Source organism: Euphorbia lathyris, chromosome 9 (genome assembly GCF_963576675.1).
Source record: "Euphorbia lathyris chromosome 9, ddEupLath1.1, whole genome shotgun sequence".
Lineage (NCBI taxonomy): Eukaryota > Viridiplantae > Streptophyta > Magnoliopsida > Malpighiales > Euphorbiaceae > Euphorbia > Euphorbia lathyris.
Genome location: NC_088918.1, coordinates 72,023,121 through 72,050,553, shown reverse-complemented (window position 1 = coordinate 72,050,553; position 27,433 = coordinate 72,023,121). Strand labels below are relative to the sequence as shown.

The 27,433-nt window shown below is 35.5% G+C and overlaps 3 protein-coding genes across 10 annotated transcripts; 2 read left to right on the top strand and 1 right to left on the bottom strand.

Moving 5' to 3' along the window:
- On the top strand, positions 1-6,094 carry LOC136205385 (70 kDa peptidyl-prolyl isomerase-like). Of its 5 annotated transcripts, none has more exons than XM_065995949.1 (13): positions 1-120; positions 200-344; positions 665-741; positions 1,729-1,989; positions 3,200-3,277; positions 3,361-3,441; positions 3,629-3,808; positions 3,909-3,995; positions 4,247-4,398; positions 4,472-4,598; positions 4,678-4,820; positions 5,652-5,779; positions 5,853-6,094. In XM_065995949.1, the coding sequence occupies exons 2-13, from the start codon at positions 310-312 to the stop codon at positions 5,950-5,952; spliced, it is 1,449 nt and encodes a 482-aa protein (XP_065852021.1). In that variant the 5' UTR covers positions 1-120; positions 200-309; the 3' UTR covers positions 5,953-6,094. The 5 variants fall into 5 exon arrangements, with proteins under 5 accessions (XP_065852021.1, XP_065852018.1, XP_065852020.1 ...); XM_065995946.1 differs by having other exon boundaries at positions 655-741; XM_065995947.1 differs by having other exon boundaries at positions 45-120; positions 205-344; positions 655-741.
- LOC136205384 (ubiquitin carboxyl-terminal hydrolase 5) lies at positions 5,577-25,416 on the bottom strand. 3 transcript variants are annotated; one of them, XR_010675924.1, is made up of 15 exons: positions 25,111-25,416; positions 24,421-24,669; positions 23,950-24,094; positions 22,591-22,650; positions 22,373-22,468; positions 20,542-20,952; positions 18,703-18,843; positions 18,455-18,625; positions 15,228-15,485; positions 14,965-15,113; positions 14,231-14,803; positions 13,639-13,912; positions 13,041-13,247; positions 6,474-6,512; positions 5,577-5,708 (listed from the first exon to the last, which is right to left on the bottom strand). XR_010675924.1 is itself a non-coding variant. In XM_065995945.1 (15 exons), exons 1-14 carry the CDS (start codon positions 25,248-25,250, stop codon positions 13,074-13,076), a joined length of 2,742 nt encoding a protein of 913 aa, XP_065852017.1. In that variant the 5' UTR covers positions 25,251-25,416; the 3' UTR covers positions 6,124-6,512; positions 13,041-13,073. The 3 variants fall into 3 exon arrangements, 2 of the variants coding, with proteins under 2 accessions (XP_065852017.1, XP_065852016.1); XM_065995945.1 differs by lacking the exon at positions 5,577-5,708 and having other exon boundaries at positions 6,124-6,512; positions 20,542-20,822; positions 20,922-20,952; XM_065995944.1 differs by lacking the exon at positions 5,577-5,708 and having other exon boundaries at positions 6,124-6,512.
- On the top strand, positions 6,509-11,315 carry LOC136205386 (uncharacterized). Of its 2 annotated transcripts, XM_065995952.1 has the most exons (5): positions 6,509-7,424; positions 7,873-8,074; positions 9,516-10,331; positions 10,424-10,542; positions 10,635-11,315. In XM_065995952.1, exons 3-5 carry the CDS (start codon positions 9,767-9,769, stop codon positions 11,178-11,180), a joined length of 1,230 nt encoding a protein of 409 aa, XP_065852024.1. In that variant the 5' UTR covers positions 6,509-7,424; positions 7,873-8,074; positions 9,516-9,766; the 3' UTR covers positions 11,181-11,315. The 2 variants fall into 2 exon arrangements, with proteins under 2 accessions (XP_065852024.1, XP_065852025.1); XM_065995953.1 differs by lacking the exons at positions 6,509-7,424; positions 7,873-8,074 and having other exon boundaries at positions 9,211-10,331.
- Positions 25,417-27,433: the final 2,017 nt, after the last annotated feature.

Sequence of the window (27,433 nt, the reverse complement as noted above, 5' to 3'; positions counted from 1 at the left end):
TTCAAATCCTATCCCCATTTTCCCTATTTTTTTTTTATTATTCATATTCTTCTTCAATTAATTTCATTTTACCTCTGAATCTACACTGCAAAGAACTAAAAGGAAGTCTACTATTTATAGGTAAAAATTTCATATGAACTCTTTAAATTAAGTTCAATTATATTTAATTAGACTAATCATATATTAATGAAAACTGTAGGGTAGGATGTTACAACTTCCATCTTCCACGGATTCCGGCAACCCGAAATTTCCGGAGAAGGAAATTGGAAACCAAGGACTGAAGAAAAGGATTCTAAAAAAAGGAATTTCATGGCAAATTCCATTTCCTGGAGACCAAGTACAAGGTACTATTCAATTTTATTACTGGAATTTTCTTTTCTTAATTTCAACATTAATAAAGGAATTTCCTCGTAAATTGTAAATTTTATCGAAATTTCTCGAAAATAGGATAAATTGAATTGAATTAGTGTTAGCACATTGCATCTTTTTCTACGTCGAGTTATATAAATTGAATTGAATTAGAGTTTGCACATTGCATCTTTTTATGCGTCGAGATTATATAACTAGTTCGTGGTAAATTTGGGTAAATTTAAGCCTTATCCCGGACAAGTTTTCGGGTATTGAAGTGTAAATTAAGAATAAATATATTTTCAGTTGATTTCAGTGGAAAGATAGAGGGTGGAGAATGTTTTGATTCAAGTATTGATAAAGGCTCTCCTTTTTCCTTCAAATTAGGCCAAGGTAAGCCATTGAAATACTTTTATTAATGTAACGTTTTAATGTTTCTAATGTTAGCTGATTATATGCCTTCATTTCATATAATAATATTGTCTATTTTAAAATTTTATTACCTAAGTTTAGTATTTAAATTGTGAAACACATGAAAATAATATGTTTTACAATTTTAATAAAAATATGGAATCGAAAATAGATATATATTGAAAATAAATATAAAATTAAATAAAAGATACACACAAATAATTCATAAACAAAGCAAAGTATAAAACACAACATGTATATATAAGGGGAAAATACAAATTAAACTCTTGTAGTTTCATAATTTGTAGATAAAAGAATGTGATTTTATTTTATTTTATGTTTTTTTTTGTAAAAGAGATATGTTTTACCTGGTTAGCAAAAAGAATGAATTTAATTAACGGTGTTAATCTTCAATGGTGTAGCATGTTGACTTTGATGATGTGGTAGGTTGATTTGTTGGCTTTGCAAACATAATACGGTTAAATATTGACTTTTGTTGATATGGGATGTTGACTAAATGACGTGTCAAACAGTGTTAATTATTTTGCTAACGGTATAAACCACATGCTCTCTTTTTACAAAAAAAAAAAAAAAGAAAAAAAAAATCACTTTTCTTTATTTGCAATTGATTAAACCACGTGGATTTTATTTGTACTTTTTACTATATAATTAAAAAAAAACATTAATTTTTTTTTAATGTTTTTGTGCCAAATGTGGCACAAGACGAGTGTTGTTTCATTAAATCTCGTGAAAAATTCTACTGTGGTCTAGAAATAACTGATCTCGAACTACTCAAGAGATGGCAAATCAGTACCACTATCATTTTTTAAGCGGTTAGGAATTGATAATGTGTCATTTTCTGAGTAGTTTACGATCGGTTGATCTCAAAATTGATTGAACCCGAAATTTTTGAGTTAGAAATGGTCTAGAAAGTGCATTTAGCGTTATTGATTTATGCATATGTTTCAGGTGAAGTTATAAAAGGATTGGATGATGGAGTTGCAACAATGAAGAAAGGTGAGAGAGCAATATTTATAGTGCCCCCAAACTTAGCCTATGGTGAAGCTGGTTCTCCACCGTTGATTCCACCCAATGCTACTCTTGTTTTTGATGTGGAGATGAAATCATGGATCACTATCACTGATTTAACCGGAGATGGTGGAATTTTGAAGAAGATAACAAAAGAGGGTCATGGATGGGCTACACCAAGAGATGGAGATCATGTTTTAGGTTATCCTCAACTTCTTTTTTTTTTTTTTTTTTTTGTTAGGATTAAAAAAGAAAAGAAAATACAAATACACTTCAATGTTATTGCAAAGTATTCTACTACTAACCTACCGAATTCAGAGGCGGAGGCAGAGAGCTTGGGGGGATCAAAGCACCCTTAGTCGCTAGAACCACCTTTGGTTCGGGTGGTTCCAAACCTCTTCCTACATGAAAGGGGAGTTGGGTGCAAAATTGCACCTTGCCCAATGGGACGAGCTCAATCTTAGACTGGGTTGCAGCCGTTAGTAGGTCAAATAATTAGAATCAGGTGTTCAACCTCAATTACAATTATATTTGCATTAACAGTTCCCTCTCTCTCTCTCTTCTCTCAGTCATTCATTCCCTCTCTCTCTCTCTCTTCTCTCAGTCATTCATTGGCATATGTTGCCCTCCCTCAGTGGAGGAGCCACGATTTGAAATTAGGAGAGCTAAGTTTAGTCCTGCAGTGGGGTGGCGATAGAGAAACATACTTCAACACTGACAACCTAGTAAACAGAGGAAGAGGAGGAGGACTGAAAAAAGAAAAAAAAGGATTCAGACTTCACAAAAGTGAGAGAATATTGAAGAGAAGAGAAGAGAAGGGTTAATTCCAACGGAGGCAACGCCATGCTTAAGGTTTCACCAAAGTGGGGGGAAACCCCCAAGCACTGGGTTGTCTCCACCACTGCCCTCCCTCACGTCGGGGTTCAATTTTTATACAACACAGATGTAAAATTTGCACTCCGAACGAAGTATTTATGTATTCGTCCCTAACTGGACCAATAACAAGTTGGAGATTGAACTAAGAAAAATTCTACAATGATCATGGTTCATTTGAAAGGTTCATTTTGTCACGGATTGGTCCAATAGCATATATAATTCAAGTCTCATTTTTTTAGCCTCGCGGTTTTAAAACATGTCTACATGTATTTAAAATCTTACTAATATAGTTCAATCACTCTCTTCATTTCCAATGTGGAACTCAGTTCATTCGTATTCTCATCATCATTCTTTAAAATCACTTCTTCCTCAAATTTATCATCCATCATCATCCCCACAGAACCGGGTTAGTACATATTTGGACTAGAATCATCATACAATCTCTCAATGTTATGGAGTAAATTAAACCTTATTACTTGTAACATAAATGCTGTTGAGTGATTAGTGATTTATGAATGCATTTCCATCATTGTAGTAAAATACGAGGCTAGGCTTGAAAATGGCTCAGTTGTCTCCAAATCTGAAGAAGGTGCAATGTTTCATATAGGAGATGGTCAGTTTTTCTTTTTTTCTTTATTTTTTATATCAAAGGAAAACTTATAAAATTACATTTAATTTCATCTCCTTTTGCTATAGGTTATCTATGTCCTGGCTTAGGAAAAGCAGTGAAGACAATGAGAAAGGGTGAAAAGGCAGAGCTAGCTGTCAAGTCCTTTTGTAAGTTTTTAACAGGTTTCAATTGACTTTCTTATCAATTTCAACCACTTTCAACTTTTGTGAAACTGGATGAAATCATATGAAACTGATTGAAACTTAATGAAACCGCGCTAAATTGATCTGAATTTACCCAATTTTTCTCTTTTTATTTTGTATTTGTATTGATATTGCATTATTATCTGATTAGATGGGTTGAGCGAAAACGAAGAAGGCAAAAGGATTCCACCCGATTCCAACTTAACCATTGAAATTGAGCTAGTTTCATGGACAAGTGTGATTGATATCACAGGAGATAACAAAGTTGTTAAAAAAATTGTTAAAGCAGGCCAAGGCTTTGAACGTCCTAATGAAGATTCCATGGTCAAAGGTAAATTTATTTTCTTACCCAATTAATCTTTCTTTTCAACATGTTTAATTACCTTTTTTTTTAAATTATTTCAGCTGTTTTATTAATTGTTGTGACACAGTGATATACACTGCCAAACTTGAAGATGGAACAGTGTTTGAGCACAAAGGAACTAATGAAGAACCCTTTCAGTATACAACTCTTCAAGGTAATTTTACGTATCCGCTCGAGATTGGTCGAACACTTTTTAAATAGCCCTTCACCATTTAGAAAATATTGCATATACCAGAGTTCAAACTAGAAATTTCTAGCTTAAGCGACTCCGACTCAGTAGAAGTTCTCAAAGTCGCTTAAAACTAAAGATATTTCGATTTCAAATTCGGATCCGGGGACATCTAAACTATATCTGAACTTAATAAAAAAATTCTAACTAGTTTCTTTTGTTGTTGTTGTTGAAAGAACACATTAACGAGGGGTTAGACAGAGCAATAATGAGCATGAAGAGAGGAGAACATGCTGAGGTGACTGTTGGTGCAGAATATGTATGTGGGAAGAACCTTCCTGCAAATTCTATGCTTAAATACGACATCGAATTGATAGACTTTATCAAGGTTATTTCTCTCATTTTTTGGAATTGATTTTAAATGGGTTATCTATAAATAAATAAAGTTGTAAGTTATGCAGGAGAAACCATTTTGGAAAATGGATACAAATGAAAAATTAGAAGCATCCCAGAAGAAGAAGCTGGATGGCAATATGTTTTTCAAGGCTGGAAAATTCTGGCTTGCATCTAACAAATACCACAAGGCATGTTATTATTAATTTTAAAATTATAAAATTGATGATTATATATATATATAACTTTGAATTATATGAATAATTTCAGGCAGCAAATTATGTGGAGTATGACCACAGTTTCTCTGATGATGAAAAGTGCATTGCTAATGGATTGAAATTAGCATGCAATTTAAACAATGCTGCTTGCAAACTTAAACTGGGGGACTACCTTCAAGCTTCAAGATTATGCACCAAGGTTTTTTCTTCACTATTCCTCCTAGGGTGAGATCAGTTCGGTTTAATCCGGAGATTCGAAAATCTCTAAAATCTCCAGAATTATGCCTAATAAAAGTTAGCAATATAATCCAGTTCAGTCTTAATTTTCTAAGATACCAGCTCTAAGCTACAACGGGGTGTTTGTTAGAGGCGATAAAGACGCGGGGATAGGGATAAAAAAAACTAAGACGAGTTATCCAATGTTTGTTTTAGAGATAGGTTGGGGAGATATGAGCGGGATATGAGTCTTATCCCTCAAATCCTATACCCAATAGGGGGGTGGGATAAGCTTCTGCGATTTTAATAGGATGGAAATGTCCATTTTATCCATCAGATTAATATTATGTAGTTTAAATAAGGTTAAAATAGTAAAATGCATTATTTTATCTCAATCCTTGTCCCACATACCAAACATTGAATAATAATTCGCGACTATCATATTTTTATCCTTATCCCAACCATTTATCCTTATCCATATCCCAACCTTTATCATTATCCCTCCCTATCCCAATAGAATACCAAACGCCCCGTAAAGATAAATCTCTAGAATTGCACCTAATGAAAGTAAAAGACCAACAGTTCAATCCAATTCTAAATCTTTTCAAGAATCTACAAAATCCATGCTCAACCCTAACTACTAGACATGGCTGCCTCAATCCCCATTTCTTTCATTACACCAGCAACACCCTTGATCATATGATCTCAACAAAAAAATAAAATCATAATAGGAAAGATTTACCAATCAAATGTCTCAAAGAAGCAATTGTTTTGCTTGTTAAGCATTTGATCTCATAATTTGCATTAATGGCAGGTTTTAGAACAGGATCCATCAAATGTTAAAGCTCTATTCAGAAGAGCAGAAGCATACCTGAAAATTTCAGAACTAGAGAAAGCTGAAACTGATATTAAAAGAGCTCTAATAATTGATCCACATAACAGGTATATATTTATAACAACATCAAGATTATATTTCACATTGGTTCTAATTTTCACTTCTTGTTTGAACTGGCAGAGATGTGAGACTCAAATACAAGGAGCTCAAGGGTACTCAAAGAGAATATACTAAACACCAAACTGAGTTTTTCAGCACTATGATTGCAAAAATGGGTTAATTAATTAGTTCAGAATTGAAGACAACATAGTTGAAAATAATCAAGATTTCCCTAATTAATAATTTTATAGCTTTAATTATCGTACAAGACTAGAATTTTTAGAGGAGAGCATGATATTCCATTTGAGGCCTTTTGTGTTGTGTGATTATCTTTTTATTTAACAGAGAGATGGGAGAAAAAACTTGATTTTTATGGTATTCACCTCAATTCGAACCTGGAGGGACCCTCAAAGGGGGTAAAGCTCTCCTTGTATCACAAGACTCAAACTTGAGATCGTGCTTAATAGTAACAGGAAAATCCCATCTAAAAATTTCATAGTAGGAGATAATACATGGCAACCCACCACCGTTCGCCCAACAATTAGAGATGTAAATTCCTATTGTTCTATATCACAAAAAGAGTCGCTACTCCTAATTTCTCTATATTCCTTCTAGTCTACCGCGTTCCATGATACATAAATATATAAACATTTGCTGATACGCTGAAGAAAAATGGGCTGCAAAAATTAAGTTAGTGCTGACCTTTAATCTTGATGCTGGCTAGTTTTATCTTACAAATTCCTGCAAAGCAATGGCCTCAGTGAGTGACTGTATGCTGTTTTTGTTAAAGCAAACATGTAGCCAAGAGTACAGGTTTCATGTCAATCGTGTTTATATTCTACATGATTATATATGATATTCTACAGCATGGGGGCAATGGGGGAACTTGCCCCCACTAGTCCCCATTAACTCTAAAAAATTGGTTTAACATATCACGAACGAGTCCTCTGAACTTGGTCCAAAAAATTTATTGACCCCTTGAACTTACAGAGTTGTTAGCTTTCTAAACTTGTTTAAAGTGACCTATTGGTCACCTGATATTTTTAATATTGCCACCTAATATACATTTTGATTTGTCTTTGCTCTAGTATGTGGCTTAGGAGGTTAATTATATCACTTTAACATGTTCAGAGTGCTAACAAGACAATATGTAAGTTCAAGAGGACAATCGATTTTTCAGAGCAAATTCACATAGCTCAAATTTTATTAAGCCTAAATTTTGACCGGGCCGCCCTTTTTATATCTAATACCATAGTTTTAAAAGGCGATCGCCTCTGTCGCCTCAGGCGAGAGGCGACAGGGGCGATCGCCGTGCCGCCTTCCAAAATGGAAGGCGGCTTACCTTCAAGAGGCGTTCGCCTCTGTCCCTCAGGCGAGAGGCGGCCTGAGGCGAGAGGCGACCGCCTTTTGAAGGGGAGGCGATAAGTTGGACTTTTAAAAAAAAAAAAATAAAAATAAAAATAAAACCCTAATTTCTATTAAAAGGAAAACGCACGAGCCATAAGAAAAAGAAACATACAGACAGACACAATACTACAGCCCCCAACTCCAACGGCTCTCTTCTTCTCCTCTCCTCACCGCCGTTAGTTCTCCTCCACACACTACCGAGTTTCTGCTTCTCAACTCACCGGCAGCCGGTCATCAATCATACAAGTATGCTTTTTCTCTTCTTTCCTCTTTATTTTATCTTCTTTTTCTGTTTTGCTGTTTAGGTTTAGGGTTTTTCTTATTCTTCTTCACTTGATTTCTTTTTTTTTACTTTCTTTCTTCTTATACTTTCTTTCTTTCCATGTAATTGTGCCGTTATGCTGCCGAATTTCTGTGAAAATTTATAGTTTTGATTTGAGATATGGTTATGCTTGTAATTGATTATCTTTTTTCTGTTTTGTGGAATTTATGCTTTTAATTGATTATATGTTTTCTGTTTTGTGGAATTTATATGGTTTGTTTGATTTGAATTCATGCTTTTAATTGATTATATGTTTTCTGTTTTGTGGAAATTGATTGGAATTTGATTGGAATTTGATTGATTATATGGAAATTCTGTTTTGTGTATATCATTTTTGTTATTAAGATGGTTTCAATTGATTGAATTTTGTAGGTGTTTGGAAATGAGTGCTAGTGTTACTGATTCTACTGTATCGAAAAAACCGAATGCAAGAGCGGATCCTTGTTGGAAGTATGTGACGATAAATAAGCCACCTTCTACAAATGATCTCAAGTGTAACTTTTGTGACTTTGTCTCCAAAGCTGGAATATGCCGAGCTAAGTATCACATTGCTGGAGGAAATACTAGTGTTCAGGTGTGCAAAAAATGTCCACCTCATGTGAAAGAAGAAATTGTTAATTATATTGCATCTAAAAAGGCGGCACGTAAATTGGTGGAAGATGTAGATATCACCAATTTAGATAGTTTTGGGGATGATGAGACGGAGTTGGATGATCTTGGAGAGTCTGGTAGTCGGGGTGGAAAGAAAAGTCTTTCTAAATTTCATATCCCGAAGAAACCAAGGGTGAAGGGTCCAATGGATGTATTTTTCAAGCAAGATGCTGAAAAGGTCGTGAAAGATAGAAAGTTGAGACAAACAACAATAAACGAAGCTTGCAAAAAAGAGTTGCGAGAAAAAGCTTGTGCGGATATAGCTAGGTGGTTTTTTGATGCGGCAATTCCTTTTAATGCTGTTAATTATCCTAGCTTTGATGTGATGGTAGAGTCCATTGGACAGTATGGTGTTGGGTTGAAGCCGCCTACAATGTATGAAGTTCGAGTTCCCCTTTTGAATAAAGAAGTTGTCAAAGTGAAGGATGAAATGAAATCATTTGAAGAAGAATGGGCAAAGTATGGATGTTCAATTATGGCTGATGGTTGGACAGACAAAAAGCATAGAACTTTGATTAACTTTTTGGTTAATTCTCACAAAGGGACTGTTTTTATCGAATCAGTTGATGCTTCTGATTATTCCAAAACCGGAGAGAAGTTGTTTGAATTGTTTGATAAGATGGTTGAAAGAATTGGAGAGCAGAATGTTGTTCAGTTTATTACTGATAGTGATGCATCAAATGTACTTGCAGGTAAACAATGCTAATTTATTATCACCCTAGATGGGACAATCACCCTAGATGTGATCCCGGCATGCCTAATAGATTGAAGGGAAAATTCTACCGGACGGCAATTAGACCAGCATTGTTATATGGTACGGAGTGTTGGGCAGTGAAACACTGCCACATCCATAAGATGTCGGTGGCGGAGATGCGTATGTTGAGATGGATGTGTGGTCACACGAGAAAGGACCGGGTGCGTAATGAAATAATTAGGACAAAAGTAGGGGTCACATCTATTGAGAATAAAATGAGAGAAAACCGACTAAGGTGGTTTGGCCATGTGAGACGTAGAGCGCTTGATGCGCCGGTTAGGAGAACCGAAGAGTGGCAAAGGGATGTAGTGGTGAGGGGTAGGGGAAGACCTAAGCAAACTTGGAGGAGGGTGATCGAGAGTGATATGAGTTTATTGGGAATTGAGGAAAATATGGTAGTGGATAGGACGGAGTGGAGGGAGCGAATCTGTGTCGCTGACACGACTTGATTTTCACGGTTTTATATGATGGTTCATGTTAGCCGACCCCGAATCATTTCGGGACTAAGGCTTTGTTGTTGTTGTTGTTGTTGTATTAAATTTTTTACTTTTACTTTTATTATTTTGCAATGTTTAATTGATTTTGGCTGTCATACTTTTTTAACATATAGGCAAATTTTTGCAAGCAAAGAGGCCAAACTTGTATTGGACGCCATGTGCAGCTCACTGCATTGATCTGATATTGGAAGATATTGGGAAGTTGCCAATTGTCCAGAGAACTGTAAAGAGGGCAGTGAAGTTGAATTCCTACATTTATACTCGCCCAGGTGTAGTGAATTTGTTGAGAAAATTCACTAATCAAAGAGAGCTTGTGAGGCCTGGTATCACAAGATTTGCCACTGTTTATCTCACACTTTACCGCATGCATTCGGTGAAGAATCTTTTGAGAAGGATGTTTGTCTCTGATGATTGGACCAAAAGCAAGTGGGCAAAAGAAATTGGAGGAAAGACAGTGGCTGGTTATGTATTGTTAGCGGCATTTTGGGCGGACACTCTTTACATTTTAAAGATCTTTGGTCCTTTAGTCCGCGTGCTTCGATTGGTGGATGGCGAGAAAAGACCTGCTATGGGATATATCCATAAAGCTATGGATATGGCTAAAGCGGCGATAGCGGCGATAGCGAAGAGTTTCGATGGTGATACAGATAAGTATGATAATATTTTTGAAATAATTGACAAGAGATGGAATAAACAACTCCGTCAACCTTTGCATGGAGCTGGTTATTTGTTAAATCCAGCATTTTTCGGTGCAGCGGATGAGAATGATGAGGTTAGAAAGGGATTTTATCAGACATTGGAGAGATTGGTTCCAAGTGAGGAAGAGCAAGACCAAATCAATACACAGTTGACTAGATATCATAATAGTACACCGAATGATTTATTTGGAATGAAGATGGCGGTTAGGCAACGAACAACAGTAGATCCAGGTAAATATTAACTTTGGACATTTGAATTTTCCAACTTTAAGTTCATTGTTTGCATTTGCATTTTAATAAGCATTATAATTTTTTGTGTTTAGTGGATTGGTGGAAATCATTTGGAGGAAGTCTTCCACAATTACAAAAATTTGCCATCAAAGTGCTTAGTCTCACTTGTAGTGCATCGGGTTGTGAAAGAAATTGGAGTTTCTTTGAACATGTAAGTTAATAAAAATAATTGTAATAAGCTTTTTTATGTTTTAATATTAGTTATGTTAGTCATTAATGTTGTTCTTAATTATTATTTTGTAGGTTCATAGCAAAAAAAGAAATCGACTAGCTCAAACATGTTTGAATGATTTAGTTTATGTGAAGTATAATCGATCTTTGAAGAATCGAAAAGGGGTTAAGGACACCATTAGTTTGAAGGATATTGATGATTGCAATGAGTGGTTGACGGGTAGAATGGAGGGAGAGAATAATAATGACAATGATGATCGTGTATTTGAGGATGATGACGAATTTCCATGGACTATGGTTAGTATAGTTAGTGGAGCGGAAGAAGATGTCTACAATACTAGGGCAAAAGGCAAAAGTGTCACCCCTACCGCAAGTGCTAATGTCACAAAGACATACGTTAGAGGAAACTCTTCCCGGTCAAAAGCCAATCCTCCTCAAGTTGTTAGAGATGAGGTCCATGATGAGGATGAGGATGAGGATGAGGATGAGGATGATGATGATGATGAGTATCGAGTTGAAGATGAAGAAGAAGAAGAATATAAGGATGATGAAGTGGAAGAACTTGATGGGGATGGAGATGTTGATGAGGAGTTGGATTTGGGGGATGAAGATGCTTGATGTTATGCTATTTGGATTTAAGAATTAGCACTTTATTATTAGACTTTAAGTTAATTTGGTTTATAAGCTTAGAAATTAAACTATCCTTAAGTACTAATAGTTTTTATTGAGTTAATTTAATTTTATTTGATTTTCTATTTTTTTGTCGCCTCACGTGCGAAAGGCCGTCGCCTCGCCTCAAGGCGATTTTTGGCCCTTGTCGCCTTGACTCGCCTTTCGACTTTTAAAACTATGTCTAATACTATATCTAAATATTATATTCTAATCATTGCCTATATAGAACAAAATTAAAGAACGACATGGTTAAGTATAAAATTAAATCTAAAAACTAAAAGCGAAAAGATGGAATTGGAACAAATCAATGGGGCTGTGACAGTGGGTTGGTGGGTGAGTGGTGTTGTAAAAAAGTTGAAGGGAAACTTTAACGCAAGTTAAGAGACAAGAGTTGGTGTTGTGGCTTCTTTACTTTCTTTTTGTTACTATTTCTAATAATTTTAAATACTCATTCATTTGTAGTTTTTAAAATCTTATTCTAGGAATTTTATATTTTATTTCTTTTTTAATTTATAAATGTTTCATTTTTTATTTTCTAAGAATTAAATGTTTGAGAATTTAATTTCACTTTTAGTTTATATAAAAATTTCAAATGCTAAATCTAATTATAAAAACTATAGAATTTGAAATGATAAGGGAAAAAATTATTCAAGACTCAAAGATATAAATTGTTATTGAAATAGTTTTTTTTATATTGCAATTGTTGATTTTTTTGTAAATTTATTATTATTATTATTATTATTATTATTATATAGTTTTCCCCCAACTAACGGAAAGTCCTAGATTCTTCCTTGCTTGTAAACCGCGTTCAGCTGGCCTTAGCGGAGAAATGTTGCAACCTCCTTTTATTAAAGGAATGGCAGATCAAAATAAATAAATAAATAAAAGCCATGTCAGAATTTGACAGACCTAGCTAAGAGCCAGTGGGGTTTAACATTATCAGATGATTGTCTAACAGCAAGTTACCAAAAACATGAATAATCAATGATCTGTTAAGGAGACAGAGAGTAAATGCGAAACAAAGCGTATAATGAATGTCAATTCAAATTAGACCACTAGCCGATACTACCAACCCTAACTGGTCATGGAGTTGCCAGAACTCTGGTTGCATTGGTGCTGAAGATTATTTAAAGCCGACATGGAAATCCGAAAATCCAAATTGTAAAAGAATGGAAATAATATGACTTTAATAATCTTAATTAGGTATTTTAGTTAATTAAACAAATCTTATACCTATTATTTTAAAAGTCTTTCCTATATATATTACTTTTTAAAAAGAAAAATTGTCTACCTAATACTCCTTTTTTCTTAAATTGCATGAAGCAACATTAATCCACTGAAAATGAAGAAACGGTCAGTGAAAGCTGGAGACCTAATATCGTTTATTTTCTCAAATCTCCTAGTGTCATGTCTTCTTTCTAACTCAAAAACAATAATCTGAACTTTTATTCTAGTCCAACATTAGAGGAATTTTCCTTTTATTTAACATGATGTGTATGCTTTATAGTTTACTAAATTTGACAATCTAGTCTTCTTGTATTAAACTTTTTCTTTACAAAGAAATAATAAGACAAATTAAACGCCTCCTAAGCTATCATATTATCATTATGATATAATGATAGGAGACCTGATCCTAATTTCTCGTCTCCCTAAGTACCTGAAATCAATTTACTGGCTTACTGTAGAATCATGAATAAATGGCTCAACAAAACATTTCCAAATAGAAATACCAAATTGATTCCTCCAAAACATGACATTTATGTTGTTAAGCTAAGATGATTATATATTCCTTTAAGTTGCACATACCTGGTTGGCAAGAATTAGACACGGTCATCAAGTTCACTTTTGGGATGAAGAATGGCCTTCCCCAAACCGTCCCCCATTGCTAATAGCATTATGAGTCTTGACCCTTCGATAGAAGAGAACATACGCAGCAGAAGATTTCACATCCTCCTCATTTATGAGTGATATGTGGCTATCATCAAAGTTGTACCATCTGTTCTCATCCAGAAGCTGCATGTTAAGAAAATAACATGAAATACTGTGAGATAGATTTGTCCTAAATTCTTGAAGAATCACAGGTTAAATTGCTACAAGTTTTACCCCAGAATGTGAAAGGTGAACAAATCATATTTCTTATCTAAAACAAACAATTGCAAATAAAAAATAATAATAACAAATTAGCTAGTTTTTACTTCTTTTTTCCTTCTCATACATAATGGTAACTTCAAAATATCAAAATGGTGGTCAAGTGCACATGTGCTACAAAGATAAGCACCAAAAAAAAAGAAAAGAAAAGAAAAACAAAAGCAAAAAATAGAGCTGAAACGGTTCTAAAAAAGTAACCTATGTAGCATACTGATATTCAGAACTCATCACCTATTTTCAGTTATTTCATACTCACCTTGATATAAGCTGTGTAGTGTCCACTTCCCATGCCACCATAATGATTAGTTAAGGCATAGAGTTCATAGAGCTGACGCCCGGTGCTGTTTTTGTTGGCTACATAACTTGTCAGATCCAAGTCATGAATAGGAAAGTTGACAAAAGTCTCCAGTTTATGCTTCATGGACCTGCTATATGAGAACCTTTTCAAGTGGATGACTAACACTTCAGGAAGCCTCCATAAATCAAGTTTTTTACTTGCTTGCCGCCGCTCATTGCATTGTGGACAGTGCCTTTGGAAGATATATAAGCATTAGTGTTTTACTATAATTCCTTTTTCTCCCAACATATGAGCCATACATAATTCATAAATGATGTCCATATATCTAGTATCAACGGAATTTACACTTGACGGAAGCAAAAGAAATAAGCACATGAGGCATTCAGCATTCTGACTTATCCTCTGACATATACTCGATTCATAAAATAAAATAAAAAGTAAGAATGCTAAAACAAAAGACGGACACTGCATTTTAGGATTAACCAGCATTTGGATGATGAAATCGACATCGAAAGAAAGAACTAATGTAATAAAGAAAAACAGTACTAACCACATGTCTTCAGGCACCAAGGGCTCCTCACGCAGAAAAGCTTCTAGACAAGTGTACAAGGACAGAGGTTCAGAACGAGCTTTCTTACTTACAGGACCATATTTGAACACTTCAGGTAAGTTTTCCAAGCTACGGATATCATACTTATCCAAGAGCTCTTGTGACCAATCCAAATAAACTATTATTGTAGTTGCTGATCCGGACAATTTAATGGCTTTCTCTTCTCCCACCGAAAGATCAATGCATGTGTTACTTTCATCAACCAACTGAAGTGGTAGTTTCAGTGTTGATACCTTGGCTCCACTACCATCAGCAGTTACAGAATCTGATACATGATTACTACATGCTCCTTCAGAATTTTGATCATGGCATACATCTGATGCCACCAGCGATTTGTTGGACTTAGTTATGTCAGCATGTCCTGAACTCCCAGCTTTCAGAAAAGGGGAGAGCATTTTGTGGACTACTGTCTGTACATCACCTCTTGTGATTAAATCATCACATGAAATTGTTGATAAAAGAGGTGTACCATAAGGTTTCCACCGCGATGTAGCTTGGGTATCATTTGGTTCCCTGTCATACAAGAATGAATATAAATTATTACTCAAATAAAGAGGTTTATCTGAGGGAGAGGGGAAAAAAAGGGAATAGACCTTAATACAATATAACTCTCCTAACTAATAAAGGAACTAGTCATAATCAGTCTATGAAAAGCCAAGTGAAAAGATATATACCGTTCTTGACGACGATGAAGCAACCTAAGTAGAATTCCTTTGTTTAACAGCTTTGGAATCTTGTAGGCAGCAAGATGATCATCATCTTTGATAGTGGATAAAGATATTAATGGGTCTTCCAAAAACCTTTGAAAAATATGGTTCTGCACCTGTTAACAAATAGAAAAAACAAAAAATAAACACTAGATTGTCATAACGAGTCAAAACCAGATTGATGCACAACTGTAATCTTATTTGTACAAGAGTCATAATGAATTATGAACCTCTGCAAGCTTAAGCTCTTCATCATTCTTTAAAGAACATGAATTATTAAGTGCATGGATGAGGTCTCTATATCGTCCCTGCTTCGGAACAGTCACCACACAAGGAAACGGCAGGGTGCTACCATCAAAAGTAAAAATTGTCACTGTATAAGAACGTGTGGTGGTGGATTGGAGTGGCAAAGAAAGGTACATGAAGGGATCAAATGTGACAGAAACTTTATTGCAAACTGGGCAAACCAAAGTCGACTTGTATTGGCCCTGTAAAACAGTCAAGAGAAAAATAAATGAACATAGAAATAAGATCAACAATTGTGAGAAGGTTCTCTAAAAAAATTAAAAAATTTATGAAAAAACAATAGTGAGATGGCAAATGATAATGTAAGGTACATATAAAACATGGCAATGATATTGAAGAGTAATTGTCAATAAAAAAAACAAAAATGAACATTTTTCATTACTGCAAAAATCCATAATATCTAACTAGAGCCAAATGTTGAAAGATTTTGACTAGCTCTGAATCTAAACAATATTAGAAGAAGGGTTATGAGGAATGCAATCCATTAGTCCACCCAAACAAAAGCAATATAAGATAATCAAAACATATTTGTCGCTTGTCTTTAAATATGCCCATTTGAAGTCTCCTTGCATAGACGAGGTACTGTGAAGCTATCAGTTACCCATATAAAAGGCATTATAAAAGGGATTCCAATAGCATAAACATAAAAACATAAAAGCACCAAAAGGCTTGTATGATGTAAACAGATACAACATAAACCATAAAATCATGCGTCAATTAAAAAATTATAGCTAAAAATCATGCACTTACTACCTTTCTTTTTCTTTTAATCAAGATTACGAAGAGATCGAAAAGGATTTTATAAAAGAAAATGATAACAAACAACTTCTTCCAAATATGAATCATGATTGATGCAATATGAAAATTTGTTACTTTCTCTATCTAGTAATATCCATAGTTGTTAAATCGAGATTCGACTCGTGACTCGAAATCTCATTTTGTGAATCGGGACTCGTGAATCGAATCGAATCGTAAGATTCGGATCAAATTCAAAATATTATAAAAAAATAAAATATTAACCATATTTAACTTTAAATACTAGTCTAAAAAAATTATATCTGCACTTATAAATCTAATAATTATATGGAAATTATACAATTAATATTACATAATTTTAAATCTTAAATAATATTTTATATATATATATATATATATTAACTCTTTTTATATATATATATATATATATATATATCAAGGATTTTGGATACATGAAAGTGCATAGATTAATTATAGTTTATTAAAAAAAAATCAAACAATTTAAATATGGAGCTTATTGTAGTGGAAAAGAATTAAAAATAAGTTTTTCTTTTATCGAAATAGGAAGAATTTTATTGAGGGTAGGGGTGAGAATCTGAAAAAGTTGAGAGCAATGATTAAAATTCACCATTTCACTTTAAACTCACCGTTTCACTTGAGACTCCTTAAATTAAAACATAAAAAATAATTAATAAGATAAAGCCTTCATCTTCTACATTGTGTAACCTAATTTTTCCATCATCACAACTTCCGCCGCCCTCCTGATCCTTCCTTCATCCAAACCTCTGCCGCCCTTTCTTTTCCAGCCCAGGCTAACCCATCCCTTGTTCCGACACTGCTTCTCCAGACGTTTTCATGGAAAACAGTGTTTTTTTCTAATGGTGTCATGAATCGGCCGAATCGATGGACTCGGCCGATTCGGCCGAGTCACCACCGATTCGGCCGATTCATGAAGAGTTTGAGTCGTACCATAGATACGACTCGAAATCTTCATGAATCGGATCGAATCGTACGAGTCGACTCGTGACTCGTACGATTCTAACAACTATGGTAATATCTAATAAGTTAATGGAAGAACCTGCAATCTGTTACTAACATTGATTTATGTTACATTGGTATCACGCCCCATCCCAATAATCAATTTTAATTTACAACATAAGATTAAATGCACACAAAGAGCAACCTGAGACACCAAACCATGTCAATGCAGATCCGATCAACACTTCTCGACCATGTTAGAGAAGTCAGCAGACCAAACACATCTATATTTCCTAGGTAATAAAAAAGTCGACAAAAACAAATAAACAAAAAAAAAACTGTCAAGGAACCAAATCAACTAAAAGTTTAAGCTGATAGTTAAGGCCCAATACTACACCGCCGCACGTGAATGCCCAGTGGGCTTGAAGCGTGTACAACAGAGGCCCATCTTACCATGTGTTGAAATTAAATCAACAAATGGGGTTGTCAGGATTCAAACTGTTGATCACTTAGGTTTAAGAGGCTTTAATACCATGTCAAGGAACCAATTCAGCTAAAAGTTAAGCTGATAGTGAAGGCCCAATAATAGCTTTAATATTAATATCTGACAAAAACAAAAACAAAACAAAACATCCGTTGTTGTTCTTTCACTCAGATTCTTTAGAAGAAACAGCACTCATGAGAAAAGATATTAATAATACAACAAAATACTGACAGAAAGAAGAATAATATGAAGTCACATTTAAGGAGAAACAGATTTGACATGAATCCTGACAATCCAAAAAATTCTTCAGATACAAACCCTCTTTTAGGAGCTACTAAAAGCAGCTCCTTTACCAAAAAATATCCAGGTTGTTAATTGGGCAACTACCTACTTAAATAACTTCTAGGTGCACGGCTTCTTAATTCAACTTGCTAAATAACTCCTTCAGATGTAAGGAGGAATTCCATCACCCAAATGTAAGAAGTTGGCAAAACAGCACGACCTTTGAGATTTCAGTAGGTCTTTAGATTTGAAAAGCCTTGAAATATTAACCCAACCTTCCATTCCACAAAGCCCTGCATCAAATGCTCCATCACCAAGCCAAGCCCATTTTTAAGGCATGTCCTTTTTCCCAAACTTCTGACATCTAAATTCCGATAGCGTTCATAGAAAATTGACCCAAACTACATAGTAACTTCTAACCATGAGAAGAATGGTGGCTCAATCACTATGTCTCACAACTAACTACGCTAAGAAAATTGAACAAAAAATAGGGGGGAATAATACGTTGTCAGATAGCTAGGCTAACAAGGAGGCTGAATTGTTCAAAAAGTACAACATCACATCGGATGACTGATTAGTTTATAAGTCTAATTCATTAGAAAATCTTTAAAATGTAAGTATAGAAGTCTAGAATATCAAAAAGATACTCACTTGGCACACATCAACAATTATGGAATCATTACGAGCAATGTGATTTGCCCAGTACTCATCTGCAACTTCTTCATCGGGCCGACCATCAGCATCCCTAGACTTTATGTAAGGCTTGTGTTTGACACGATTCAAGTCTTCATGAAGACCGTCTAGGAGAAATGCTAGAAGCTCCTGAAATAATAACAAGCATTTTAAACTAAGAGCAAGAAAACTGCAAAAGTAATCAAGACTTCATTTCTTTAGAGAACCTGAGAATCATGCTGATTATAGCCACTAAATTGAGGTGCAAAGCGTGCCAGCTTCGCTTTAAATTGGCGAGGAGGAACTGGTGTGCGTCCTGGTGCCCATAGCTTTCTAAGTAAATCACCAAATGCTATTGCTAGCTCACCCTACAATAGGACAAGTTTATTAAATTTGATAGGAATTAATACTAAGTAGTTTAACAATCCCGTTTCCTGATAAAAGCACCAAAATTTCAGCTATGAATAATAACAAGAAATATCAATTATAATATGTTAGCGAGCCACGACTAGAACAGAAAAAACACCCAATGCCTTCACACCTCAAACCTAGATCTAATAGATAACTTAAAAGAGTTTAATCCAATAGTAGAGTTTAATTGTAAGCAATAAAATACTTAATGTATATATGATTGAGCCCACCAAATACCAGTCATAGTTTTGTATAAAATGGAATTATAAATGCCGAGATAAGGAAGGAAATGTAGGACTCCAGGTAGATAAGAGAGAGGTTTAGTATTAATGCAAACAATTCTAATCAAGACATAATAATTAAGTAAGAAATTTATTGCATAGAAAGTAGAGTTTTAGGAGAGCAGTATTAAGAGTAAATTAGTCATTTTAATATTCTAATTAATATTTTATTGGTCTTGGGGAAAAACTTCAAACAATGTATAGTAATATAATAATAATAAAAAAAAAACTGGAGAGAGTAACAATTTTTGTTTGATAAAGAAAAAATAACCATAAGGGCAAGTATGCGCACTAGGAATTCTTTTTTTTTCAACCAATATAATAGACAGAATTACAGAAATTAAAGGCACAATGTAAGCTCATCAAACTGCCAACAACTAGCAACAGTTAACATTGACCACAGCATATGTTGCATGGAAACTCCTTAGCAGCGTTTCTGCGTTTCGTGTCCCTGTCCGTGTCCGTTTTCGTTTAAAGGCTATTTTATGAAGGTTATGTTTTAGAAATAACGTTTACGGTGTCCGTTTCCGTTTCCGTGCAACATAGGTAGTGGATCCATGTCAATATGGTTCTCCGTTGGGTTCACTCCCTTGTGGATTTATATACAACAACAACAGCAACAAAGCCTTAGTCCCGAAATGATTCGGGGTCGGCTAACATGAACCATCATATAAAACCGTGAAATCAAGTCGTGTTAGCGACACAAATTCGCTCCCTCCACTCCGTCCTATCCACTACCATGTTTTCCTCAATTCCCAGTAAACTCATATCACTCTCGATCACCCTCCTCCAAGTTTGCTTAGGTCTTCCCCTACCCCTCACCACTACATCCCTTTGCAACTCTTCGGTCCTCCTAACCGGCGCATCAAGCGCTCTACGTCTCACATGGCCAAACCACCTTAGTCGGTTTTCTCTCATTTTATTCTCAATAGATGTAACCCCTACTTTTGTCCTAATTATTTCATTACTCACCCGATCCTTTCTCGAATGACCACACATCCATCTCAACATACGCATCTCCGCCACCGACATCTTATGGATGTGACAGTGTTTCACTGCCCAACACTCCGTACCATATAACAATGCTGGTCTGATTGCCGTGCGGTAGAATTTGAGCACTAATCAGTCACTTCCCTTGTCCTATATAAGTACAGAAAATTACTTCCCGATCTTGATTTGAGCACTATCAGTCACTTCCCTTGAAAATTACTTGCTCCTTCCTATGGCTAAGAAACAATTTCTATTGAGTAATTTTCCAATGAACCACAAAATCCAGAAAGTGTAGAAAAAACACCAAATATTTTCAATTCAAGATAAGGAAAAGATGGCATAATAGATACTTATCATTAGACTTGAAATGTAACTCAAACTTACCACCATTCCTAAAGGGTTTTGCCAATTTATCTCTTGGTGATAATCCTCCCGGAAATATTTAGCAAACTCAGGAGTATGAACAAGACACTGTATTGCACTGTTCATAAAGCATGTGTTTCCTAGGTTCTGCAACCCAGTAAGGCCACCAGAAGACCCCCTTGTGCTGACACCAGTAACCCCATATGTGTTATCCAACTCCCCACCTGGAGATGTCAGGGTTTGACCTTGTGATAGCTCAGCACTGCAACTTTTAGAAGCACCTTTGCTTGCAGATAAACCTCCTGCAATTGATAATCTTGACTTAGAAGGTTCTAAAAGAACAGAACTATCTTCCTTCTGAGTAGATCCATTGGAACTCATATAATCACTCAATGCAGTACCATTGACATTGTTAAGGACCTCCACCAGAATCTGTATATAGGATTATAGAATAGAAGTAAATATTAAAATGATCAAAATATCAGGTGAAAATCAAAGTACAGATTCTAAAATGTACTTGACAAAAATTGCATAGGTCACACACATGCTATTTTACATTGTTCACAACTAAATACTAATAGGTTTGTCTATCACAACTTTGCCACTGTTTTCTACAAGTATTCAATTATTCTCTACAAGGATGAAATACAGAAACAACTTTGTCAATTAAAAATAATTTTTCCCTCCAAAAAAACAAATATAACCAAAATGTTTGGGCAACAGCTCAATGAAATTACAATGTAAAAGCAGGTACTCACTTATGGCGAGTGCCTCCAGAAAAAGTTTTTGAACATACAAAAAGAAGATAGGAACTGCAAAGAAAACCCTCAATCAATTTTCTCCAAGAAATAAATAGCAAATGCAGTCTCTGATCAGTTGGAATCAGTAGTATACAAAAACTGTGTCCCAGTGCCAGCCCTGGGAAGGACAGTACCCAGTCTTTTGACTTCATACTCCCTCTGTTTTTGAAAAGATGGCTTTAACGGTTTTGGGATATGGATTAATAAGAAAGTCATTCAAATGTCTTCATGGCATGACATATCAGGATCCGTGACCCATGCAAATCAAATGACCTTTTTCTCACAAGTCATTTATATCAGCTTATTGTATGACCTATATCAAAACAATCCAAAGCATTTTCCTGTAGCATCATAAAACTAAAAACTTCTTGTAGATTAAAAGAAAAATACACACAAAACACGTTATTCCCTTGTGTATCCAGTATGTGCTTTAACAGCTATAGACTCATCCATGATCCATCTTCTCTTCCATTGCTCTAAATAGGGCATTTGACAAATTTGAGAAACAATATAGGTTTGGCTAAAACTCTATTTAACGAACTTCAGAACAATGAAAAGTAACAAAAAGAAACATGGGCCCTTTGAGCTTTTGCTACTCTCATAGTAAAAAATGTTATTTACATTTGGACATAATGAAATGCCAGCATAAATAAATAATAGTACGAATGCATTGTTATTTAGGAATGGCTACTAATCCATGCAGCAACATTAAATGGGATAATATTTCTTTGATGTTCGTCAATCAAGGTTTTTGCTAAGATGGGGCTAACTTATGTTTCTTTGGGTTTATATGAGGAGCTGATTGTCAATAGGATGACTTATTCTCTCCGTGATGATTTTTTCTTCTTTAAAAGCTAAGTTTCTTATTTTATTTAAGAAGTAATCACCTCAGGCATGAAATTACTCTTAACAAGCATCAATTATATGCATGTTAATGGGCACAACCATGTTGTAATAATTAAAAGCAAGTTTAAGCATAGGCAGAGAAAATCAATCATAGCATACATGCTGCTGTAGAAGAAAAAATAAGTGGCTTAATATAACAGACTTACATCCTGGTCCATCTGTATGTTGGCATCATCTAGTGTTCTATCCATGTCATTCATCAAAGCATGCTTTCGATGGCCATAATAATCCCAAATGCAAACCTATCAACAACGAGAAAAAAAATATCAAGTACTTAACTGATGGGGAAACAGTCAACAAATAGTAACTGTAAATTTTTGAAATTAAACTAGGATGACAAGGAAAACAATAATTAAGTGTTTACTTGGTCTGAGTTGAGATCAAAAATTTCACAAGCTCTTTTATGAAGCTCTCCAATTGTTTCCTGTCAAAATGATTAATTTTCAGAGAAGCAGATACAGTACTTAGTATACACGTGTTGAACTATGTGACAATCAAAACAGAGCAACAACTTATAAACATTTAATACTGAACTTGAAGCTGTTTGAAGCCTTCAGAATGTACCCCATGTATTATTTTTCAATAATAATGACTGTCAATCGCAAATGCAAAACTAAAATAAATCAAATAAAAGCATCAGAGTCATCTCAGTGGTCTCAAATGCTAATTATTTGTAGAAGATATTTTTGCTAAATGTTTTCACTGGCTATTCTCAGCATAGGGCATTTGCTTGCCAGTATCCTACATAGAATCAGATGAATTACTATCAGCAAAGTGAATTTTCCTGGCAAGTAACTCCAGAAATCTAATGACTATCATGGATAGTCGAACATGGCACTTTCCTATGGATGTTCAACTATTACATTTAGTGAAATTCTAGAAATGGGAACATTAAATAGAAGAATAAGTTACTATGATATCCTTGTTATTTAGATTCTAATATAATCATAATTTTGATGTTATTACAGAAAAAACAATTATATTTTTCAACAGATTAAATATCCAATTAAATGATAACTATAAGTTGCACATTCTAATTTATAATCTTGATTTACATTTCCCACCTTCATTTAGTTTTTATCATAAAATTCGAAGGGGGAAAAAACAGAAGTCTTAACTAGTTCAATAATATATTTTAGGAAGACATATATTAAACATTGAAATATAAAATATATCAAACCTAGATGATAAAGTGCCGATAGTAATTAATTTTAGTGCTACATGAAGGTTGATTACAACCAAAACCATGAGGTTTGAGTCCAAAAACACTTGCATCCCTAATTTTCCAAAATTAGAATATTTTGGCCCTAAGATTAGAAAAGGCACCACAGTTTGGTCCTTTGATCTGTTATAGTTAATATGTCCATATATGATTATCTTTAAAACAATTTCCTTTTAAAATTAGTGGCAAACAAAAACACTATAGTGCTGGGCATTCTCAAACCTTAAGAAAATTGCTGATTGTGAAATAGAAAGGGAGAAAAGTGTTTATTTACGGTATAAATCACTACGTCTATGTTTGTAATGAGTAATTTAGACACTTCAACTATAATTCATGTCTTAGCAAACAGTATTCTACTAAAGAGCTACAAAAGTAAGCTTTGAAACAGTAGGGATGTAAGTGTTTCCTGACCCAAAACTTAGAGAGTGAATCTGTAGTTAACACTGAAAAAACATAACACAAATTAAAGTGCTAAATGATGAGTATCCTCAAAGCCTATACCTTCTTACTTATTCTTATAGTAGAACGGTCACTCTTAGGCATAACAAGCAGTTGAAGACGTAAAGGATACACCTCCACAGCTATATCAGTTTGAGAAAGCCCTGAACTGATTACTTTCCGTGCCAATGTTGGACCACCTCCATACCTATACAGTCAACAAGTATCATCATTAGTTCCTTCATAATTCTTTTGGATGACACTTCACAGTTATCAAATCTGTCTTCAAATTTACAAAACCAGTGCCTTCACTTTAGTTTTTTATCTAAGCTGAAATGGCACACATCAAGATATCTATCATTAGGGAAGAACATAAATAACAGACTACATGTTTTTTCTATTGCTCTTGACAATAACCAACAAACATTGTATTCATTATGGTGTTATGGATTGACAAAGTATAAATTTTGGTAGAGACAAGCAGAAGGAAGAAAGGGCTCCATCCAGAACCATGTACAAGTTCATGAAACTGACCATGAGTACAACTGGTTCCAAACTTCTTGTGGAAGCAGTACATAATCACGACCTTCTAACAGACTATCATGAATCTCAGTACCAACATGAGAGTCCTCTGGTGTTGCATCATATACTAAACCAGAATTGTCAATACTTGATGGCCTTTTTGAAGAGCCAACCAAATCACAATTCTCCATCAAAGAGAAACCATCATTTGCATTATTTGCTTGCTCTTGGTTCACATATTCAATCCAGTGCTGCCACCATCTGTAAGGAAAAAATAACAAGAATATGTGAAAACATTACTAATGTTTGAGAAAGAACAGAAAATGCAAATATGCAATTAACCACCAAATAATTAAGAAAGAACTCTGATTCAGAATCAAAAAACGGGTGCAGACTACCCACTAGTAATATCATCAACTGAATTCATTGGTGTCCAATCAAAGCTCAGAAAAACATGACTACATAGACACAGAGGTGAAGTGAATAGAGAGAAAGATAATGGTAGAATGGGAAAAATTGGCATTTTCTAAATGCAATGGGTAGCAATTGGATTAATAGTCAGAATTATTCATCAAATTTATGTAATTAGGAAATCAAGCACAGTCAAGGATTTTATAGTGAGACTAACCACAAGTAATTATTACAATACTAATAATAAGAAGCACCAGAAAACAAAAGAAGAAGAGACAGTGGACTGCTAACCGCTGAGTAATTAAATAGAAGTTGTCGCCTTCTTTGCTATTAGCTTCGGCAGAAATCGCAATGTCTCTAATCAGAACTCTCTCTTCCTCGGCTGACATCTCCCCGCTGCCACTGCTACTGCACATGGAAACCTCAATCATCTCTCTCTATCTCGATCTTTCCCGGATGTGAAACTAAAAAACGTGTAAACATTCAAAGTTCCAGGTTTTCTCGCGAGCCAGACAGGGTATAACCACTGGGAAGAATCAGTTGGAGAAGAGAAGAGACAAGACGTGGGCCTGTGCAGGTTCAGCCCTAAATTTCCAACCGAACCCAGAACCCTTGTCTTTTTTTCATAAATTTTCAGCTCTAAATAATGCAGGGATAAGGTATCAAAATAGGCCTAAGGTTTTTGGAGAAGTATCAATTTAGGCTCAACGTTTAAAATAGCACTAATATAAATTTTACGTTTACAACATAATATCAATTTAAGCTTAACGTTTACAATATAGCATCAATTTAAGCCTCACGTATAAAATAGCACCAATATAGGCTTAACGTTTATAAAATAATACGAATTTAAACTTAACGTTTACAAAATATATCCAATTTAAGCTAACCGTCACAATTAAATTAACCATATTATATTTTTTTCCTATTAACTTTATATGTTATCTTTTTATTTAGTTATATTTTCTTATTTATTATAATACAATTAATTAGTTTTCTTGCCCATTAAAACTTTATATTTGTTTTTCATCAACCATTTCATGACTCCTAAATTCCATGACTCGTGTAATATATGCAAACTAAAAGTAATTGAATATCCACAATATTTTGAACACTAGTTAAAATAATATTGATACATATCAGTGTTCGAAATATTGTGGATATTCAATTACTTTTAGTTTGCATATATTACATAAGCCATAAAATTTAATAGTCATGGAATCATTTATGAAAAACGAATATAAAGTTTTAATTGGCAAAAATACTAATTAATTATATTATAATAAATAAGAATATAGAACTAAATAAAAAGATAACATATGAAGTTAAGGTGAAATACATAGGATTAAAGCAATTGAATTTATTTAAAAACTCGAATGGCGAAAGAGAGGGAGAGCAAAGCTAGGGCGACGGGTAAGGCGAGGGAGGGGTTTGGCGGCCGCTCGGGGCAGGGGCCAGGGGATCGGGGGGCAGTGACGGCGCTGGGGGTGGATCGGGGTCCGGGGGATGGGTGCGTGACGGGAGAGGAGGCTTCGGCTGGCTCGAGAGGTGAAAGGCGGGGTAGTGGGGATAGGATCCGGGAGTTGGCTGGCTCGAGAGGGATAGATCGGTTGGTTTGGGGGGGGGGGGGGGGGTTGGCCAGATCTGGCCTCGGGTTTGGGAGGCGATGGTGCGGTTGGAGACAAGGAATGGTGGGATCTCGCTGAAGGGGGCGGTGTTGGCGAGTTAGGATTTGCTGGGCGGACGGGTGCCGATGGGGGGCATCCTTGGGGTTCTAACGGTGAGTCGGGGGCTGGGCGATCGGTAGCGGTTGGAGAGGTGTGCGGTGAGTCGGGGGCTGGGCGCTCGGGAGCGGCAGGGGATGTTCCCCGTGCCTTGTTCCCCGCCGTCCCGGATGGCATGGTAGGCAAGATGCCGCCTGCCCCTTGTGCGGCGCCCAGCATTCTGGCCATCGGCTCCGGGCACTGTTCTGATCCGGCCGACGTTGGGGCTGGGCGTGGGGCTGGGATTTCCGGCACGGTGCCTGGCGATCATTGTTTTATCCCGGTCAGTGCTGGGCTGGCTGGGGCAGCTATTAGAGGGCTTATTGCCTCGAGTCAGAGCCCTTCAAGGGCTGGGAATGATGTTCAGAGACAGGGGGATGAGGCTTCTCCCAGGACTGTTATGGGGGTTAACGGGATAGGTAAAGGGTCTTGGAAAGACACGGTTATGGGGGTGGTTGAGGAGGAGCCTTGTTTAGAGGAAGTGGAGATGGTAGGGGACTCGGCGGATCTGTTTTCTGATTCTGACGAGGAGGAGGGTGCCCAGGATGATCCTCTGTGTCCGGTTATTAGACCGTCCTCAGAAGAGAAGCGTGAACTCAGAGAGAAGTGGAGAGTGTCTTTGATAGTGAAGGTGCTGGGGAAGAGGATTAGCTTCAATTATTTTGCCCAGAGGATTCAAGCCCAGTGGGCTAGGAAAGGGAAAGTCAGTATTACTGACCTTGAGAATGATTTCTATGTCATTAAGTTTACCAGAGTTGAGGATTACAATACTGTGATCAAGGGGGGCCGTATATTATATCTAACCATGTTTTGGCTTTACGGCCTTGGGTGCCTAATTTTAACCCTCATGA

Excerpts from the sequence above, each read along its gene's own strand:
- LOC136205385 (XM_065995946.1), top strand. The coding sequence starts at position 206 with ATGTTACAACTTCCATCTTCCACGGATTCCGGCAACCCGAAATTTCCG. Across the intron at positions 742-1,728 it reads TTCCTTCAAATTAGGCCAAG|GTGAAGTTATAAAAGGATTG; the intron begins GTAAGCCATTGA and ends CATATGTTTCAG. Across the intron at positions 4,399-4,471 it reads AATTGATAGACTTTATCAAG|GAGAAACCATTTTGGAAAAT; the intron begins GTTATTTCTCTC and ends TAAGTTATGCAG.
- LOC136205386 (XM_065995952.1), top strand. The coding sequence starts at position 9,767 with ATGCATTCGGTGAAGAATCTTTTGAGAAGGATGTTTGTCTCTGATGAT. Across the intron at positions 10,332-10,423 it reads ACGAACAACAGTAGATCCAG|TGGATTGGTGGAAATCATTT; the intron begins GTAAATATTAAC and ends TTTTGTGTTTAG. Across the intron at positions 10,543-10,634 it reads ATTGGAGTTTCTTTGAACAT|GTTCATAGCAAAAAAAGAAA; the intron begins GTAAGTTAATAA and ends ATTATTTTGTAG.
- LOC136205384 (XM_065995944.1), bottom strand. The coding sequence starts at position 25,250 with ATGATTGAGGTTTCCATGTGCAGTAGCAGTGGCAGCGGGGAGATGTCA. Across the intron at positions 20,953-22,372 it reads ACATACAGATGGACCAGGAT|ATTCTGGTGGAGGTCCTTAA; the intron begins GTAAGTCTGTTA and ends TCCTATATACAG. Across the intron at positions 13,248-13,638 it reads ACTACACAGCTTATATCAAG|CTTCTGGATGAGAACAGATG; the intron begins GTGAGTATGAAA and ends CTTAACATGCAG.